We start from the raw sequence: 20,593 nt of genomic DNA, 5'->3' as shown, positions 1-20,593 counted from the left end.
ATTAAGCCTGGCTAGTACAGTGCAACAGTGTGGCGGCTGTATGATGGAGAGTGGGATTGTGGCCTTGCTGCAAATATGTGTGCAGCTGTGTGTTAAATGACAGCTGGGAGATGCGTGGTAGTGGTGATTGCGGCAGTGAGTCCTCGAGTTGCTCTAATGGAAGATAGATTGAGAGGCCTAGGGGTTTTTGAAGGAGTGCCGAGCTTTGCCACTGGAAGAAATAGATTTCATGCGACTAACAGCACTGTCAAAAAGAAGAAACGTCGTATGTTGTCTCAACCCTGTCTGTTTGTAGTGATGAGGTGTGTTATACTGAGAACCTAATGTCTCTTTTGACATATGCCCACTATGGGTATCATGTTATCAACATAACAACATTTCCTTCAATTAAGGCAGTGCATAATTTGTAAAAAAAATTTAATGTTTTTTTTTTTCTACCACTTGAATTCACAATATTTCACTGCTATTTTTCGTTTAACATCAACTCAGCTGATTGATTGGTATCCAACTTTTAAAATAATCAGCAACTATTTTGATAAACAATTAATTGGTTAAATTAATTCTTTAAGGGAGAAAAGTCTCTGATTCTTCAAGTTGAATATTTTGGGTTTTTCATTACCCCATGATAGCAAACTTAATGATTAAGATGTGGACCAAACAAAACACTGATTGATAATGTTTCATTTACATTTTATAAACCTAATGGTTAATAAATGAAATGATCAAATGCACAGATTAGTCAACAATAAAAATAATCTATAACAGAGCATCACTGCCTTTCTTTGGTATTATTTCATCTTCATCGGCTGCTGAACTCATTGAATTAAAGGTTTCTTAAATATTTTGTTTGTCAAAGCTCTTATTCCACATCTTAAATCCAATTTATTTCAATGTCCTGTTTTTTTTTTTTTTTTGCCTCTTCTCTCTCATAGTGGAGCTCTTCCACCAGCTGTCCCAGGCTCTTGAGGTGCTGACCGATGCTGCTGCCAGAGTAAGAAAATCACTGCCAGTGATGCTCATGAAACTTTATTGTAAGGATATTGTTACACAACATTTTTCACCTTGGTGTCTAATGCTCTTGTCAGGCTGCGTATGATAAAATTTGTGCTGCCAAAAAGCAAGCAGAAGAAAGAACCAGGAAACTTGATGATAAGAGGAAGAAAATTAAACTTGGTAAGTCCCTCAAGGTATAAAAAGACCTGCACAATGAAAATACATAATGTTGCAGAGTTTGTGTGTGTGTGTTTTTTTTTTTTACTTGCGCATGCATTTTACTTTGACAGATTTTGTGTGTGTGTGTTTTTTTTGTTTTTTTTTTACTTGCGCGTGCATTTTACTTTGACAGATTTGGAGGCCAGAGAGGCAAGCTGAGGCCCAGACTCAGGAAGAGGTGCATATCAGCAGAACACTTGAGGAAGAGGTAAAGGAAGTTATAGAAATCATGAGAGAGATTAAATCACACAACAGAGTGTCCTGACAAGATATTGAAAGAGTATAAAATGAGTACATTTCAGGTCTCAGCCCTGCTCTGGGAGTAACTAAGTTTAGTGCATCCAGGAAACTATGAAGCACGCCCAGGTGCTTTTATTCTGCTTTTCGTCAAATACTCCCTTCTGATTGAGGTGAAATCTTCCAAAGACTTGGGCCTGGAACAAAAGCTGTATCTCAGTGAGGCTGTTTTTTCACTGCCACATCATAATTATCTGTAGACCTATTAGGTTATATCGCATGACTTGATGCACTTAGTTCAGAAAGCCAATGATAAATAAAATGTGTGTGTATGTGCTTTCAAAGTGAGTCATGCAAAACTCTTGTGTATACTGAATGCATGTCAATACATAGTCAGGTTGTTGGGGAAGGTGGTGACCAGTAGGTGGCACTATTCCCATTTTCTGTCTAACCCTTAGGTGCTGTGTAGCTAATGCTGTGGGGTGGTCTGCACACTCTCATGGGGACTGTTTCTCAGAATGAGAGTGCGATATAAAAGTTAATCATATAATTAGTGCTTCACTTAAACTTTGATGCACGGTTTGTTGTCATGTAAAAACAGCACATTATTTTGTTTCCCTGTTTCTCACCAGATTGCCCGTTTGAGAGAGGAGGGATCCAGACAGCTTGAGGAGGAACAGAGACTCATTAGAGAGCAGATCCAAAGAGAAAGAGAAGCGCAGCAGCAGCAGCAAACAGGTGAGGATGTTCAGAGGAGTACGTCTTCCTCCTGGATTTAGTCCAGTCGTTCAGTCTAAAACTAGCAGCAAACAATTATGTTTTATTCTTGTTTCAGTTAACGTAGTTAAAATGACTCCAAAAAAAATCCAAAACTACAATGAACAATACAACACAAACTATGTGACATAGCAGGTAAAACCCACTTTAGACAATATTAGTAATCTTGCTGGAAGTATTCTGCCAGAATAAGGGTGAATATTTCCGTCATGCTGTGGCAGCGGTGGAAGGATTTTATCATTCTCCCTCTTTCCACTGTCTGTGTGTTACGTGGAAGAACAATAACCTCTGAGCTCCAACTGCACCCTGAAAATGTTACGTTTTGAGAAATGTTCTATATGTTTTTGTCAAGATTTAGTCAAAACCACTTCCCTCCTAACACTATTTTGTATATATTACAACGTCCTACACGCTGCACGGCCCAAGAGCTAAACAATCCAGATTACTTTTATCTCTATTCAGAATGATAGTGGAGGGTCCCACAGCTATCTACAGCTCTGACACAGTGCTACTGAAGAGTGGAGATATGTCTGGTTATGTCAGACTACTCCTGGAGCAAATTACTTAAGTTTGTCTTGGGCTGAACAACTTTAATTGTTCACAGTATAAAAAAAAAAAAAATGGCTTTGCATAGTATGGAACCTGTAATAAACAATGACTTTGTCAGTCAAAACTGATGCCATGCATTCCCTCATCCTGCCTTTTTTGAGCTTTCATGGATTTGCTTATAATACCAGAAAAACAAACATTTATACTAAATAACAACTAAACTAAAGCTAGTCAATTCCCTAAAATGACATTTGTACACTTTTAAAGCTAACTGAAACTAATCCGAAGCCAAAAACCAAATTGAAAGACAAAATAAATATCAAAACTATTTAAAATTTCTGATCTATAACAACTCTGGTTCATCAAACGAGTTCACTGTAGTTCAGTCCTATTTGATTAAATCCAGTTTGATCCCAAGAAGTATTTTTACTTTTTGATGGCCTCAACTGAGTGAAACCCCATGTCCCAGTCATTGTAGTATCAGTCCAACCACAGCGGTCACTAGAAAGCCTGTGGTTCACCAAATATTATTCACATAAAAAAACAACAACAATATCAGAATGTATTTGAAACTCTGCATTACTTTGAAAACTTTGAAGAGTCTATTTTAGGTTCATGGCAGTGAGACAACTTGGCAAAGTAACAGAAATGCCAAGTACAACTCACACACACAGCTGTCCATCAAACGTAAACCTCTTCATAATATGTTTGCATTAAATCCTTGATGTCTCCATTCTGGAGACACGGGGGAATCAAGGGCCTTGTAAAATAAAACTATAGAAGTGTGGGTCTTAAAGGGAAGTGCTGGGTCTTGGCCCAAGACTAGACCCTTTTTGTGGCTGGATAATCATCCATGCATGGTCAGCATGTCTTTTGAGTCCCTTCCCTTTGCACGCAGGCCCCCATGGTCCTCCCCTGCACAAGCTGTCTGTCTGCTCCATCTCAGGAAGCACTTAGTTGATCATCAGACTACAGCAGGAGGCATACATTTACCATGTGACAGCAATTTTAGGTTGGCTGTCCATCTGCTCGGTCCCTCAATTCAATATTATATCCCATATTTTTTCCTTCAACAACAATTGCGGCCTTGTCTTTTTGGTTTTGTGTTGTCTCACCTCTCTTTCCCTTGTGTTTTCTCTTAGACCCACGAGGACAGGGATGTTCCAAGAGCAATCTGACCCCCAAGTTGAAGGTAAGACTTTAGGTTTTTAGGTTGTGGATGGGACTGGGGAAAGAGGTCAGGATGAGGCAATTTTTTTTGGAAATCTGGGAGAGAAGAGAGGAAAAGGGGGGGGGGGGGGTTGGAGGCAGAACATCCCCCAGGAGGTACCGCTTCATCTAAGTGAAAGTGCAGACCCTCTGAGGGGATTGTTGATAGAACCTTAGGCATTTGTAATTTGTTATTTGGAGACCACATACGCTGTCTCACCACTGAGCACACACTGGTCTGACGCCCATTCCTCCAGAGTAGGCCTGTTGTCGTCAGGAGACCTGTAACCATGCCAAAATGGGGCTTATTATATTTCCTTCTGGAAACTGCCTAGCTTGTGCATATTAACAGACACTGGGGGATGTTAGCTAATGTGTTTAGACATTAAATCTGGTTTTAAAATTTGATAGCCATCTAGTGCAGCAGTGTATTCCCTGATGTTTGTCTTCAATTAGAAAAACAAACAGCGGTTGTAAGACTGACCACATCACCAACCATGGGAACATTATTGCAATCTTGATATTGAGATCTGTCACACAGAATGTTGAATTTCAGAAGGTTTAAGCCATTTTAGGTTTCAGGTATCTTGCACTATGTTTATCAAAATTAGTCACTAGTTTTTGTGCCGTATGAGCAATGAATCTGAATTGAATAATCCTTAAAGCAGACCTTGAGGTTTTACATTTATCTAAATTAACAAGAGCCTGTTGTGTATCATTTTCTACCTAGTTATAGTGTGGATGGAATGAGTAGATAACAAATGTGCAGCCATTTGGCTAGGGTACATTAATAGTTTATCTGACACTTCATAAAAATAACAGGTGTTAATGCTGTGGCCTGAAATTAAGATGTTATATGGGCATGATTTCATACTTGAGCCCAGCATCAACATATAAAATGCCAGCAATGGCTGAATAATGTGTTGACAGGTGTAAAGCATTTAAACTAGCTCAGTTAGATTACTTTTTTGCATATTGTTTCTCTGGCACAAAAGGGGAGAAATAACAACATCAGCCCAGAATTTCACAACCGATGCAATCCTGCTGGAAACCAAAGGCATCATATCATGCAAATACTTTAATCATCTTACTCCAAGGTTAATGGGTGAGAGGGTTATCGGTATGTAGAATAGATAGCTCTTGGATGGAGATTTCCGCTGTAAAAGAGGCTGTGTAGACGTTCCCAGAATGCCGGAGGTGAGTCAACACACAATGCTCATCATTTATAATCCTACTTTCACACAGCTGGTGTCATATGGCTAGACCCCTTTGCTTTGTACACGGATATGTGGAGTTGCACAATGCCTCTGTGGAGGAGAATGAGAACTCATATGGGGTTTAGTGATCAAGTTCCAAGCGCTGAAGAGAGTGATAAATTATCTCGTAGCCTTTTTTGAAAACTCGATTGGAGCTGTCTTACTGCCATGATTTAAATAGTTGCACAGTAATTTCCCAAAAGGCATTCAAACAGAGGAAGTACCAATACCGAGCTGAAAACACAGACACATTGTTGCACAAGCAAACAAGTTAACCACGCTTCAAAGAGAGAAGCAGCCGCACACAGAAGAGGACTGCCTTTCTTTCTCATGACAGAACACCTTGGGCATCAACCTGCTTTCTATTATCTGGTCATTACAGTGTCTGGTATTGTTCTTTATTCTATGAAGCTGTAGTTAAGCAGGTGAGTCACTGTGTACTCTCCAGTCCAGGACTCTGGATTTATTTTCACTCTTTGTAGCTGCCCAGCATTCTTAGTTTGGTCAGTTTTGATGGTTACAGTAATCTGTGGGTCGTCAGTGCCAAGGCTGTGCATCATATCTTGTCTCCTTGTCAGTCGATTTTAATTAATTACACATTTATGATTAGTTATCATGGTATGCTATAACTCTAGAAGTATGGATAATATAAATAATACATTAAACCTTTTTGTGTGGAGTTTGAATGTTCTCCTCATGTTTGCATGGGTTCTCTTCAGGTACTTCAGCTTCCTCCCACCATCCAAAGACATGCACTAATAGGTTAATTGGATAATCTGAATTGCCCATAGGTGTGAATGTAAGAGTGATTGGTTGTTTGTCTCTGTATGTCAGACCTGCAATGAGCTGGAGACACGTCCAGGGTGCACCCCGCCTTTGTCCATAGGTAGCTGGGTTAAGCTCCAGCACCCCCCCCCCGGCCCTCTCGAGGATAAAACAGTTCAGAAAATGATTCAATGAATGAATATTACATTTTAATATGGGTTTTGTCTTCTTTCTCTTTCCAGTTGAAGTGGAAGTATAAAAAAGATGATGAGACAAATGGGGGCTACTCTCAAGACATTCTTCTCAGACTTCTCCAAAAGGTGGATATCTTGACAACTACATATAGCACCAATGCTATAAAAGTCATTTGTTATTAGTTAAGAAGCACATATATTTATTGCATGACATTTCTATGCAGCACAATTACAGTAGAGCATCTTCTGTAAGTGTCTGCTTGAATTAGAAAATTCTAAACTATGAAAAGCAGCTACATTTCTGTAGTTTTACTGGAAAGTAATCTAAAATGTGGTTTCTGAGTTTATACAAAATGTGTTTTATCACAATACACTGTTATAATCCTCTATTACTATCCTGTTCGAACCAGCTAGATGTTAACAAACCAGTCTGCACAGTCCAACCATATTTGATGCTTGCATGACATCAGCGCTGTAGATCGTTTTATTCTTCCCCTTAAACAAGGCCCATTAAGTTTTGTTGCAGTGAAAGTGCTGAGGGCAATGTTGTAGTGCCCTTTTAAAGCCATGCACGCCATTGTTTGTGCCCCTCTTACCAGGTGATTAATAGTGCCAAGGGAGGCATTAGGAAATGTGCTCTTCTCATGCAACCCAGTACCACCTTATTCTGTGATCCGTTATAAGGGCTTTTGGTGGAGCATACATTGGCCTGCAGTGAGTATAGGGCAAGTGTCACTGACGTCAAGCTGCTCAGAAAAAGGCGTATGAATTTCTCCTCTGCACGCACATAATCAGTAGTCGAGAGGGCTGTGTCAGGGTCAAGGCTGTGAAAAAAAATAAACAGTGTGCTTTTAAATTCTTAGGGCTTTTTGAGGCTAATGTTGTTTGAGATGGCAAGCTACAGTGAATGACAGTTAATGGTTTGGGCAAGTACAAATAGCCACCGCTGTGTGGGAAAGCAAATGTGGTATGTGTGTACTTGTGTATGTGTACGTGCATGAACTTGTGTACTTTGGACAGTTAAAATAATACATCTTCGTTTAAGGGGGAAAAAAAGCATGTTAAGATATTTATATTTTATGAAATGGAGGCCTTTAGAGAGTCTCCTTTGTCACTGTTGGCCAGCTCCACGGTGTCCTTAGTAAGCTTCAGCATTCCAGGACTTTCCCGTTCCCAGAAAGCTACATTTTCACAGAATCAGATTCTTGGAGCCTGAGTCTGCGCTCCTCTTTGCTCCTGTGCACTTTGGCCGAGGTTATTGACCAAAACCGTTGTTTACAGGTGACATAAACCTGGAGGAGCATCACAAGTTTTGTTAATGAGTGTTTTAAATAGGGAATGAGGTTTTCATCTACCCATATGTCCTATCTCTAGGTTTCCTTCATCTCTTTCCATCTGTCAAAGATTGAGGTCAGCAAATGGCTGCTCCCTGTTTTTTGGCTAAACTTTCCTCCCTCCATTGTCATAATAGCAGCGAGCTCAATGGGATCTGTAGCTAATTTCACTTTCTCTGCCAAAATATTGTTTATCAGATGTTTACACAACATGAAGAGTGCTAAAATGATGCCATTATTATCCATTATTACCTTGTGTCTCTTTTAAGATATCACAAAGATTTCACTTTTGTACACAATGTTACTCGAATGTTCTTTTCAGTATTACTGGACCAGAACCAAACATATGAAACCTGTCACCAGAGATTAGGTTTAATAATCAAACACATATTCAGCCCTAACATTTATTCCAGGAGTTGACCAGAGTTTTGTAATTTTCAGTCTGCATGTGCTTTGTGTTTTTACGGTTATTGGTTGTGCCGTGAAAGGAAATACTAATTTGAATGTTATGTGTGTCTCCTCTTTTACATGTATTTTTACCTCTAGTACGGCGACGTTCTAAATGTGATTGTATCGAGTAAGAAGAGAGGAAGTGCTGTGGTTGAATATGCAACTGTGAGAGCAGCTGTAAGTGCCTAACTCTTCCCAAGTCATTGTCTTTATTTTATTTCTTGAATAATGAAAATCTTTTCCAAAGAAGACATTTGCATAGAACCGCATTTGTTTACCACAGACTTGCCTCAAGTCTCTGGTCACCTGCTGAATTTGATTATTACTAAGAGTGACACCTGTCATAGACTTTCTAGCCCCAAGACCATCTCTCAGACTTGAACTGGGACTGTTTTAGTCATCCTGTAGAGAAGAGATGTCTCTGCTGATGGGAACCAGTGGACGGGAAGGATGTGCCTCATTGTTCCTCACTGTCTGAATCCTCGGGCCCTTTGTCGGGATCATGTACTGCTTTTGTTTGTGGTTTGTCTACGTGGTGCATGGTTTTATCAAGAGAACATGTCTGCAAGTCTGCAGGGATTTATGCGTCAGGTTCTATTGTCTCTGCTGTCCATTTTCAGGACCCAGACTTCCTCAAGTGTTGGGACCACTTATAATCTACCTTTGTCCATTTCTACATGTGTCACTCATACAGATATTGTACCCCAGCCCAAATTCCCAAATATATGATAGATAAACATTACGTTTTCATACAGAGGCAGGACAGTTCTTTTTTGTATCCACATGTAACACAAAATATCCACTCACGTCTTAATTCTGTGTTTTAGGAGTTGGCATTTAAGAATGAAAGTGGCCTAAGTGGAAATCCCTTGAAGATTTCGTGGCTTGAAGGACAGCCAGAGGTTGTTCTTCCATCATCACAGCCTGGTCACTTCATGTCTACACAGGTACCAGTACAGCCACTGTTATAATTTCCTGCCTCTCTATAAAGCATTACAGCTCTATGTTACAAAATCTTCCACTGGACACTAAATCCAACACAATACTACTTCCTAAACACCGTCCGCAAAGTGAGGTATGTAAACCTTCTGAGGTTTTATTTTGTATCAGTGGTGCGAATATTACCCCAATGCTTGCACTCTGCTCGTCTGGCCGAGAACAATGTGTTTGGTTAAATGGGCAGCAGTTTATTTTCTTTGGAACGATGAGGCACTGGCCCGGCACTGGCCCAAAGCCGCAGGTTGGGAGCTCATTAACTGGCCTGACCTGGTAGACCCTGGGAATACTTTGCAGCCCAAGAGGAACATTATTTGCTGCAGTAGAATAGCACATAGGACTGACAAAATGTCTACAGTACTGTCAAGTGTAGCTCCATGTAAATGTAAAAGCTCTTCAGATTATGGTTTGCGTTTTGTAGTTTAAAAGTGCCTTTTTTTAGTCCCTGCACCAACAAAGTCTTGCACAAATCTAAAAAGAATACTGGGAAAATCTATCTCTGAAGAAAACGCATTGTGTTTTGTGGTTTAGAAATCACAGTGATCTGTGCTACAATCCCAGCTTTTTAAATGGATTTTACACAGCTAATATTTTGTCTTTGGTTGCCAGCACACCTGCATATACCATAGGCACATTAACTCACATCCTGTCCAAGGATAATCTCATTTCAGCTTTATCCACTGAGAATACAGAGGGCTCTAATTTCTTGTCATTATATTAGTACAAAGTAGTGTTTGTTTTTTGTCCATGTCCAATGTACTCCCCTGTGCTGTTGCTTTTCCCCCATAATGAAACTTTTGTGTGATTACAGATTGAAAGACTCTCCATAGACTTATCTGTATCTCTAGAGCTTCTGCTGAACTGAGTTTTACCCCTCAACTTAGCGCGATGTCTCAGACCCTCTTGTCAGGACCAGCATGTGGGACTCCACACTGGGACTTGTCACACTAATCTGTTTAAATGTTATTATGTTAACCTGGTTTGCCTTATCCAACGCTGATTGCTTTATCTTTTTTTTTTTTTGTAATGCACCTGAAAAAGAAAACATTACTATGGCTGGGTAATTTTCGCATTAGCCCTTAGCAAGCATACTTCTTGCTAAAGTGGGCCCACATGACATAATAGGTAAATCAGTGGGACTATTAGTAATGTTGACCCACATCTGGCTAGGAGTTGGTGGCCTTTGGGGGCATTTTAGAAAAGATAGAAAGAGAAAGTGAAAAAACAGAGTCTTGGAGGTCCTTGGACTGAAAAAATCAGATCCCTTTCCTGTCTTCTACTCCACCATCACTCCTTCCAACACAGGCAGCTGCAGTCACATAAGAACAGCTTGGGCGAGGAATTGCTTCTTTAACCTCATCAATCCAAACACAGTGCTGTGCAAGTCAGAGTCTCACTGCAGGGAGCATAGAGATACACACACATATGACTTCAGCTTCAACTTCAGTTTCAACTCTGCTGGGCTTAATAAATGAGTCTGGGGCCAATGTGAGGCACCTATTGGAGAGAGAGAGGGGCTACAAATTCACCTTGAAGACCCCCCTTGAGACCAGAAACCTTGAACATTACTTACTATATCGAGTTGTGTCAAAATTTCACTGCTCACACAGGGAGACAATGAAGAAACCTGTTGAACATTGGCTATTTTTTGTTCTGCTTTTCCAGAAAGTACGGTGATGATTTATAATTGCATCGATTCTTCATATCATAGATGTTGAAAATGTCAAAACAGGAGACATCCATGTTATTTCCACTGTGGAAAATACCTGTGCTCCTAAATGAATTAAGACCCCTCCTTTGGGATGGGATTTTATTGAATCTTCAGTGTTTTTGTTGCGTCTTTACTCCCTTGTCATAATAAATTGTCACTGTGGGAGATTATGGGCCACTCTCACACGTTGCCGTGTGCAGTGATCTACCGACCTCCTAAATGTAACAAAGACATCATAACTGACTTCTCTGTTTGTTTTGGCTTAAAGTATACACTTGGCTTAAAGTATACACTACACACTATACTTTATAATTCGTGTGTGTTGTCTTGATAAGACATTGGCTATAAACATTGTTTTGCTGTTGTGCAGGCTGTTCACAAAAGTTGAATTGGATTATGAAACTGGCAGGTTTATCAAAGAAATAATATACAGAACTGGAAGAATATACAAAGCTGTCCAAATGTACCTGATGCACATATGAAATATAGCTGTATAGTGTAGTAAAATAGATGTTTTATGTTAACTGTGGTTAGAGAAACAATATACAATACAGATACTGTGTGTACGTTTGGTTTCCTGAGCTTGAAAGAGTGACTGCATCAAAATAGGATTTCATATATCAGGCCAACTAAATGGATTCCGCAGAGCTTGACTAATGATTCATATCTCACGTCCCAGACAGTCAGGGATACAGAACCATTATCTAACCATCTGCCTTGCTGCTGCCTGACGTAGTGTTTGGCGCTTTGGAGATATCATGCCATCATTAATCATGATGCCATGATTTATGGTTTATTGCGTAGTTTAGCGAAAAGTGAATCTAATGTAAAGGATTTAAATCTGGGCTTTCAACGCCTGCTTCTTCCATCTAAAAGCGGAGAATCATTGCAGGCTTGTCACGACAAAAACCAGATGCAGCTATTCTGGGATTGTTTTTCCAGCCTGCCGGTTTGCTCTTGCTTGAAAAGTGCACTCTCACCTAAAATAGCCCCTCAGTCTGGAAGAGACACTGTATGTGATCATGCAGTTGGCATATTCAAACCCTGGCCTGACCTTTCTCTGAAAGGAGCTGCATATGTCTAATAAGGAAACCAGCAAACTATTTCTGATGATCAGAACAAATATTGGTAGATGGGTACTATTATCATGTGCAACTCTCAGTTATGTTTCACCATCTCATTTGGAGTTGAGAGTAAAATACTGTGCAACTATAATGTGAAGGAACAAAAGAGCACTCAGTTTACAGAAAATAAACTGTTTGAGGATAGCCTGAAATACTCTGATTTGATCCCATCAGACATGGGAGGAATTGCCTGGTGTGATTGTGGTATGGTCAAAACTATGCTTACACCCAAATAGAGATGGGAGAGCTATTGTGCGTTTGATTGGCCCAGCTGTCTTTTTCTTGCTAATGTATTCTGACATGATACAGACAGCGAAACAGTATCATTTTCACAAAGTCTGTTTTTGTGTTGCATGCGAAGCAATACTGCATATTTTAGAGGCATCAGGTTGGGCTGAAAGATGTAATTACAATTACACAAGAAGGACATCTCTTATTTGCCAAAACAATATTTTTAGCTTTTAAGTTAGTACCTGACAAAATAAATAACTTGTAAGTACTACTTTACTGAGATGACAGGGTTTCTTGGTATTCTCTATGACAGCAAGTTTAGATTTTTAGAGAGGGAGAAGCGGTACCAGATGTGATCGGGATACTTCGCAGCTCGGCCAGTTTGTGCATTTCAGACAAGATAATTTGTCCTCAATTATAGACTTTTTCGTCTCACATCAGTCATGTGGCCGAACTCTCAATGGGCATAAGTTTATGTGATTCTTCACACTGAAGGCTCTTGTGTCACACCAGACTGTATAGCCAAGGAACACATGTTTGCAGGAAGGCTTTTTCCAGAAAAAACAGAATGTTAATTTTTGAAGGGTTATAATAATTAGAGATGTGTTTTTTCTAAACCTGGCAGGGATTTTCATTATATTATTATTTTTAAATTTATTTAATATTTTCTGTCATTGTGCAAGAGTTTAATTTAAAAATGTGTTTGCATAGTGTCTGCACTTTATTTTTTTCCTGTGAACAAATAATTCTTTAATGAAGGCCATTGCAACAGACAGGAAAACACTGTCCAATGTAAAGTCTGTAAGGCTCAATGGCTCTTTCTCCTTATAAAAATAGCTTGTATGAAAAAGGATAATGAATTGCCTACACACCCTGGTTAGCCATTAAACAGTCTTTCTTTTTGGAGACAGGTGTGCCTCAAACCAGGGCTCACCTACCGACCCAGCACTGGCTTCAAAGTCCAGTTTACTATAACATAGGATTTGAAACTCTGCTTGACATGCCTGTCTAATTTAGGCTTATGTGTTTCTCTGCCTTGAAATATATTGTGCTGCTTGTTGTGTTGAATAGTCCAAGGGTATAATTATCTGGAAACTGTTAGGTACAAGTGTCAGAAAAAGGCGTATTGCTTCCACAGTGGTGTCTGATTGTTAAAAAGCCAAATAATGTCTGTCCATCACGGTGCATAAACAGTTTTGTATGAGGTCTGTAAACATGTTGACGAGCAGTTCTGTCCACAAAACCACCATGTTGGCATTTTCAGGATATTTTTTACTTCCCCAAAATATAAAACAGTACATTTTCAATGTAAATATTTTTCACAATGTGTTATTTTTCATAAAATACATGAGAAACAGGGGCATTGATATGCAGTCAGAATGTCAGATACTGAAATAGACATACGGTACAGACATACCCGCAAACCACTGCTGTTTCTTGTTTTGCCATATATAGAACTCTAAATCTATTGCCAGGAGCGGGACACTTGTGGTTCATGTTTTTGCAGGGTGACCCATGGGCCACTTAGGAATTTAACTGGTACTTGGTTTGCCCCACAACCTTTCCTGGCAACACAGATGAAACTCTGGTCTCTCCAGAATAGAGGAATATACACGACATTCTCTGGGTTCTTGCAGAATGTACAAATCACAAGTTGATAATGCGTACGTACAGGTATATTTACTCCATATTTTTATGGTGTGAGATGTTAGCATGTGTTTTTTCACGTGTCAGGGGTCTGTTTAGTCAGAAGGTAATGTTTAAATCCCCATCAGGACTTTTGCTGCAGTAATGGATGTCTCTGGTCCTCCTCCCTCGACACCCCCTGCATATGTGGAAGTATCACATTACTCTTTACCACTTTCCTTCTCGTGCGCAACTCACCAGAACATTGGACTCTGATTCGCAGCTAAGAAAACAGCCTGCTCTGGCATTTTTTTTTTCATGTTCTGAGGTCTTGGACTTGTGGCCTGGCTTGGTCTGCAGCCCAAACTGCCACTACAGGCATGGCTTTTATTGGAAGCAGAACTAAGTGTTTGTTTTCACTGTATTGTTGGGAATGAGAGATGGGGGGTACCTTGGTCTACCTTTGAGTAGGGCCTCTGGGATGCGTGCAGAGGAAAAATTGCCCTCTGCACACAATAGATTGGCAAGCACGCCAAGAGCCAAGACATCACAGCTTGAGGACATTGGATTCAAGCCGCAGCTTTTCTTTCTTAACACAGCACTCTTAAGTTGTAACAGCCGTCTTCAGTGCTGTATCGTGTGGCTTGGGGTATTACAATAGCAAAGCAGAAAAGTAAAAGAAGGTGAAAATGCCCAACTTGGAATTCGACAAAGCTCAATTATTAACTTAAAAGTAGTAGCTCAACCTCTGAAAAGGTAAATCTAAGGAGACCATTAACTTAATTGCGCCTTTTTGATAGCCTTACAAACAGGATCATTGTTTACTTTAAACAAGTGGACAACAAAGTGATCATAGTCTGTTCTTACGGACACAAATTTTTGTTTTCCATAAAAGCTTAAGCTGCTCATCCTGGTGGTGTGTTGTGATTATCTATTTCACAAAGTCACAGTGTACACATTAATAGTGAAATAGCCACGACATTCTACTCTTTTAGAAACAGAGCAGACAGAATAGAGATTTACCTTCTATCATAGGTGCTTGTTGTGTTTTTACAGGTACAGCTTAGTACAGTGGTACCGTTTAGTAGATGCACTGGAAAAAAGTTTTACTGTAGGATATTGGTTTGTCCACAAAATCAGTTCAGCAGTATTTGAGTTCGTCATATCCAGTACTCTGTCTATATTGCTTAGCCACTATCCTGTCTAATTGTGGAGCTTGTCCATCACTTGTAGAACATCATCCAAGATGGAAGGGCCCAAGTCAAGGCTAAAGGAAAATCCACTGTCCTCTTCCTTTTGTCCAACAGTTTTTATCGCAGGTTTCTGTGGCGTCACTCTCCCTGTCTAAACTGAGGCTGTCCCGTCCAGAGCTGTGTGAGGGAACATTATTTCCCTTTTGGTAGCCTTCCTCCTTTCCATCTCTACATCTCCTTCATCACTGTCAAGCAGTGGCAAAGAGCTGCATTTCTTCCTCTTCTGGGAGGCCCACTCAGGGCTCTCTGAACCGTCGGCGTCATCCAGGTCAGACGAGGAGGCTTTGGAGGTGGGGGAACAAGCCAAGAAGAGGTTCTGTTCACTCTGGGAGCTTTGGCAGCAGCAGGCTATGGCCCATCTTGAGGAAGGACAGGTCTCCAAAGCTGTCTGTGTGGGCATCATTTCCAATATGTGTGATGTGACGGAAGTCAGCCAGTGGCAAGCTGATCACTGTTGACTGACAGCACCTCTCTGCGCTTAGAGTTCCTACTTGGCCAACGACCAGACGATGGCTTTCTGTACAAGATGTTCGCAGTGGCATCGTGGCAGATGTGGTTGAAATGGACTTGGAAGTCTTTATAAATCCTTAAAGCCCCTTTTCTTCCTGTTATTGGTGTGAAGCCTCAGAATGTGGTGAAATTTGGTTTGCTGCCATCTACAAAATAAAAAGAAAAAGAGTGTTAAAAAGTAAAGCTAATACAAATTTCCTAAAAGACAGGTTATAATTAGATGTTAGATATTCCTCTTTTCACTCAGACTTGGCACAGATGTACAGTATATAGAGTATTTCTCTACATATGTTTGTCATGAAATTCAGCAGCAGATGTAAATATTGGACAGTATCTGTTAGGTTGATATGAATCGGCAGCTTTTGTTTAAAGGCTGCTCTACTTGATTTTGGTTTAATGAAATTCTGTGTCATTTGGCTGCAAAGGGATGTTTCAACAATGCTTTGAAGCTTTAATTTCTAAATATTTACTTATCAAATCCCTGTTTGTTCCCATAAATGCAGGTGTGGTCTGCTGAATACCCTCCAAAGGAAGTCTGTTAGCCTTTTCATGACTTCCAGTTAGAGGAGCAACAGAAGTGCAGATTCTCAAGTGGGAATTGTTACCCTTCGTGCAAATATATCATATCATTGCACATTTTGTTTTGAAAGAACATACGGGTTTACTGTAAGTTCTGTCAGTAATCAATATAATAGCTTGGATTTGGAACATATGTATGATTTTATGAGAAATACAAATAACTCGAGTGTGGTCGCTTTTATTTTTCAGGGGTGTTGTATTGTGACTCCAAATGTGGAAGTTAATAAAATGAAAGCATCCACACTGAAGGCAGGATTTATGTTTAAAACAGTTAGCTCTTTTGTCCCATAGCTTTTGACTATGTATTATTCACTTCCTTCTACAAAATGTGAACAGGAGGGTTCGTCATATAAAATCTTTGCATTTCGTGACCTGTAATCATTTGATTAAGTAAACAGAACTCTGTTCATCAACACTGGCACGCTGATTAGATAATCTGCTCAGTGTCTGTGATTTTACGGTCTTGCGAACAGCTTCGCCCGCATTAGATCTGTTTTCGTGACTTGAAACACTCACTCTGTAAATTTGTAAGTCACTACAGCAAACAGGTTTTGTTGGCCTGTAAAGGTTTTATCGGCACTTTAGTAGCAGCAGGAGATTCGAGAGCATGGACACAATAGCATTCCTTTCCAAACATGTCAGTTTGGCCAGGAGGAGTCCTAGGATTTCAGCCAGGAGTATCATGTCAGGAAAACACTTCATTGCCAAGTAAAATTAAAGAAGCCTATTAAAACATATTGTCCAAAAACAGTTTTTAAATTAGGAATATTTGTGACAGATGAAAACTCTGTCTGACCACAAGTGTAAGCATTTTGATTTAAATATTATCATGTAGGTGCTGTTTGTCAAATTTGGCAAAAAACAACCAAAAGAAAAACAGATTTTCTTGTAGATTCTTACCTGTTTTGATGAGTAAATCCTACACATGCCCACTTGTCTGTGTTAGGGAAGCAGACTGCACCTAATACCTGCACACCCTGACAAACTTCCCTGACGTGATAGGGCTTGTTCAGCTTTTACAGGGAAAACCTCAGTGAGCAACTTTAAGACAAAGAAACAAAAGAAAACATGTCTTCATTAGTGACACAAAGCACAAAAGTCCAATTTCACACTGAAGTGTAACGTTTAAGAAACTGTCTGAACTCCAAAAAGATTGTCTCTTACCTTTGTATGAACTGCTGCTAAGGTGACTATTTTCAGTCATCTGACATTTGAGACGTTTTTTTTTTCACTAAGCCTTTTCAGTGTGGACTCCTATTTGAATTGCAGAGCTCCTCCAGGTGCGATCCTGGTGAAAGTCTCCTCTGTACAACAAATAAAAACCAGGTGAGGTCAGAGTACGATAGAAGTGAGGTGATCAGGTGGAGTCTGGAGAAAGATCAAACATGGTGTAACACATTAACGAAGCTGAACGATGTGTGGATGTGTCTGGGAGAGGGGTAGGGTGAGAGAGGTTGAGTTTGAATAGATTATTGCGTGCATAGCAGGTTGTGTTTCTGTCTGTGTGCATTACATAGAGTGTATCTAAAGGAAGTCATAGTCAGTGAGCAACAGGTCAGCTACCCAGAGGAGGGGGTTAACTGATCTCTAATCTCCATGTCATTGTCCCTCCTCTCTGCTGATTTCCTGATTTCCTGCCTGCTGTTGGCTTGTTTAAAGCCCCCGAGTCCAATCCACTCCACAGGCCCTTCTGCCTGACTGGAGGCCTATAGCTTCTCTATGTAATCAAAGCGCACTATCACACACAGACATGTATGCACAAGCAAACTGTGTTGCACAAGAGAAATAACTTGTTGCATTTCTCACGCCTCCAGCATGTTGCCGTTTCCTCCAGAATGCTTTAGTGATATATTAATGGAAATTGTGTCGGAACAGAAAGCTTCTCCTGCAAAACAGAATAAGCAACATAAGTTATTTTGAGTGGTTGACTTTCTTTAATCCTAAGCAACTTGTGTCCATGTGTCTTCAAGAGGAAACATTAGAATAACTAGATATCCTTGCTAAGTCTGAAAATGAACACAATGTTCCAGCAGCAAGGAGGAAATTGATTTGTATCCCTTTATCCCGAGTATCAATGCCTCTCCTTGTTCATTCAATATCAACATGCAGTGTGTAAAGGAAATAGACAAATCAAATGTTTCACTGCTCATCCAGTCCTTTCAAATGTGTCCAATAAACAATAGGCATACCGCCTGATCTCTCTTCTTCTCTCTCTCTGCACTCAAGCACCAGAACAGTCTGCAGGACTAGACACAATTACTCACGCAAATGAAATTATCATAACATTTACTCAAGACTGAAACAGAACATTTTTTTTTTGCATCTCTCTTCTTAGAAATCCCCCCCTTCCTTCTTCCACCTACGACCACAAATCTGCTTTCATGCTAGCGGACAATCAGTGTGAAGAGCGAGTGTTATCTGTGGTATTTTGCAATGACCTCATGGGACCCGCCGTCTGACCAAGGTTGGGCTCATCGTGTTAGTGGTGTTGTCATGCTATGTAGCCTCAGGGCAGATGGGTTTAGCTTTAGCTGGATTTCTGTATGAACCACTTTGCTAAGGCCTGACCATAGTGGGAAGTGTGGTTGATGCAGCTATGCTGGGCCTGAAATCTGGGATGCTGCATGTTTTTGTTGTTGCAGGATAAAAACTGTTTCCAGATATTGCTTTGACTGGCGCAAGGAGCCCAAACTGAGGCTTCGGAGGATATTCTTCTTGTTCTTTGTTGTGTGTCCTCCAGCTTCAGCTGTGCCGAGACCCTGAAACAGTCAGTATTTAGACTAGATTTACAACAAGTACTGTGTCTGATTCTTTCATATGAAAAACACTGGTCATTGACAAGAAACACCGGACATACTGTGCTGTGGTAAAATTATACTCATGGTACAATCATGAGTTGGTTAGATGTGAGACTTGTCAGAGATCAGATTATTATTATTATTTTTTTTGCAGTTCTTTATCCTGTTGTGTCTTTCTTTAAGATAAGCACATTATTGGTAGGTACCCTTTGTAGTGTTATTTTATTAGACTAGTGGCATTGTACCCGTGGTGCCATTGTAAGATATCATGAGAGGCTAAAACGCCCCCCTGTGGTGCAACAGCGGCATTGTACCCGTGGTGCCATTGTATGATAGCATGAGAGGCTAAAATCGCCCCGAATACCTCACAACATTTGAATACGGACATAAAATTGTGCGTAGTAGATAGTCAGGTAATGTTTCTATTCATTTGGCGAGTTTGGCAGCGATCAGGCATCATGAAGGCTGAGGAAAATCCATACAAACACCCTCCCATGCTGCAACATCGATCGGACTATGTGCATTATATGGTAGGATTTGCCCAGAACTACCCCAGTTTGAATGTATCATCATTGTCACTGTCACTGTCTCTAAAGCGATGACTCGATGATGAGTTTTCTGAAGGTGCTCCAACTGAAACTCAACCGTCTTTTCCATCTGACTGACGGGAAGCACACACACCTTGTTGCGTCATTGCCACATGACAGAGATCTGACGCCAAAGTCCAGGTGTTACATTATTAAATCTCAAACGCAGACCTATCAGGTGATCACAGTGGTCTTTAATCAACACAATGACATCACAGTAGAGATGAATGCATTCGAGGCACAAACCTGTTGTGATTCACCCATTATCCCACATTCTTAACTGTTTACAAAAGAGACGTAAAAGCAATAAATCACATCACCTGTTAAAAAATACTTTGAGTTTTTGTATTGATGTGTATTGAGGGCTACTAATCGCAGCCCCCAAAAAAATCCTTGAGTCTAAAATATACAGTGCCTAATTTTGTGGGATGCTTCTCTTTTTGTCTGTATAGAATGCTTGTGTTTACGTCTAGTTTCTCAGGATTGGGATAAAGACAATGTATATACATATACATAACTGAGTTTCCAGTGAATGTGGGTGGTCATTGTTGGCTGAGAACGTACTCCTCTCGCTCTTGGCACGGGATCATCACTAATTGTTAAGTCATGGTTTGGATATAATAGCTTTGAAGACTAGAGATGTAAAGATGAATGCATTTCACTTGCTGTTTGTTCTTCACATTAAGTAGATACAAAAAAGGATGTTTACATGGGAAGATATACACACAGACACACAGACGTAGCAGATATTTCATGTTTGGATATGGGCAACCTTCATTTCATTTTCATTTCGTTCTCTCATAATGCCCGAGCCCTTTTTGACCCCTTCAAGGTTTAAACTGCATTCTTACCAGTCCCACGGCCCCTTTTGTTTTAACGGGAAATCTGTTGCAATCAGAGGGATTTTCCTGGAAGGCTAAAATGTGAAAGACATAATTTTGCGTTTTACAACGATGTATTGTTGGATATTAAAGAGGCCAAACCACTGCACTTCCCTGTTATAGGATCCCTGAGCTCATCGATCATAAAGAGAAATGCCAGGGCACCGGGAGTTCAGGTCTTTGCTGCAATTTCTCTTTTCACTGTTTATTTCCTTTGCTTTAACATTTTCCAACGGCACTCTCCATCACTGTCCAGCCGGTACCTACTCTGTCCAGTACCGTGACCACCAAGTACCACACATACACAAACCTAC

General features: G+C 40.2%; 1 protein-coding gene and 1 pseudogene across 1 annotated transcript in view; one reads left to right on the top strand and one right to left on the bottom strand.

The window, feature by feature from the left end:
* Window positions 1-20,593, top strand: part of LOC115414296 (dnaJ homolog subfamily C member 17-like) — a 38,371-nt gene that overhangs the window by 7,281 nt on the left and 10,497 nt on the right. The window contains 9 exon segments of the mRNA XM_030127584.1: window positions 933-991; window positions 1,086-1,173; window positions 1,346-1,355; window positions 1,357-1,420; window positions 2,082-2,187; window positions 3,918-3,967; window positions 6,248-6,325; window positions 8,080-8,160; window positions 8,811-8,930. Coding sequence (XP_029983444.1) covers window positions 933-991; window positions 1,086-1,173; window positions 1,346-1,355; window positions 1,357-1,420; window positions 2,082-2,187; window positions 3,918-3,967; window positions 6,248-6,325; window positions 8,080-8,160; window positions 8,811-8,930 — 656 coding nt within the window.
* Window positions 14,743-15,466, bottom strand: LOC115414297 (cdc42 effector protein 2-like; annotated as a pseudogene).

This window comes from Sphaeramia orbicularis, chromosome 22 (assembly GCF_902148855.1).
Source record: "Sphaeramia orbicularis chromosome 22, fSphaOr1.1, whole genome shotgun sequence".
Taxonomy (NCBI): domain Eukaryota; kingdom Metazoa; phylum Chordata; class Actinopteri; order Kurtiformes; family Apogonidae; genus Sphaeramia; species Sphaeramia orbicularis.
The sequence above is the reverse complement of the archived record's forward strand: the minus strand, read 5'-3'. Positions and strand labels throughout refer to the sequence as shown.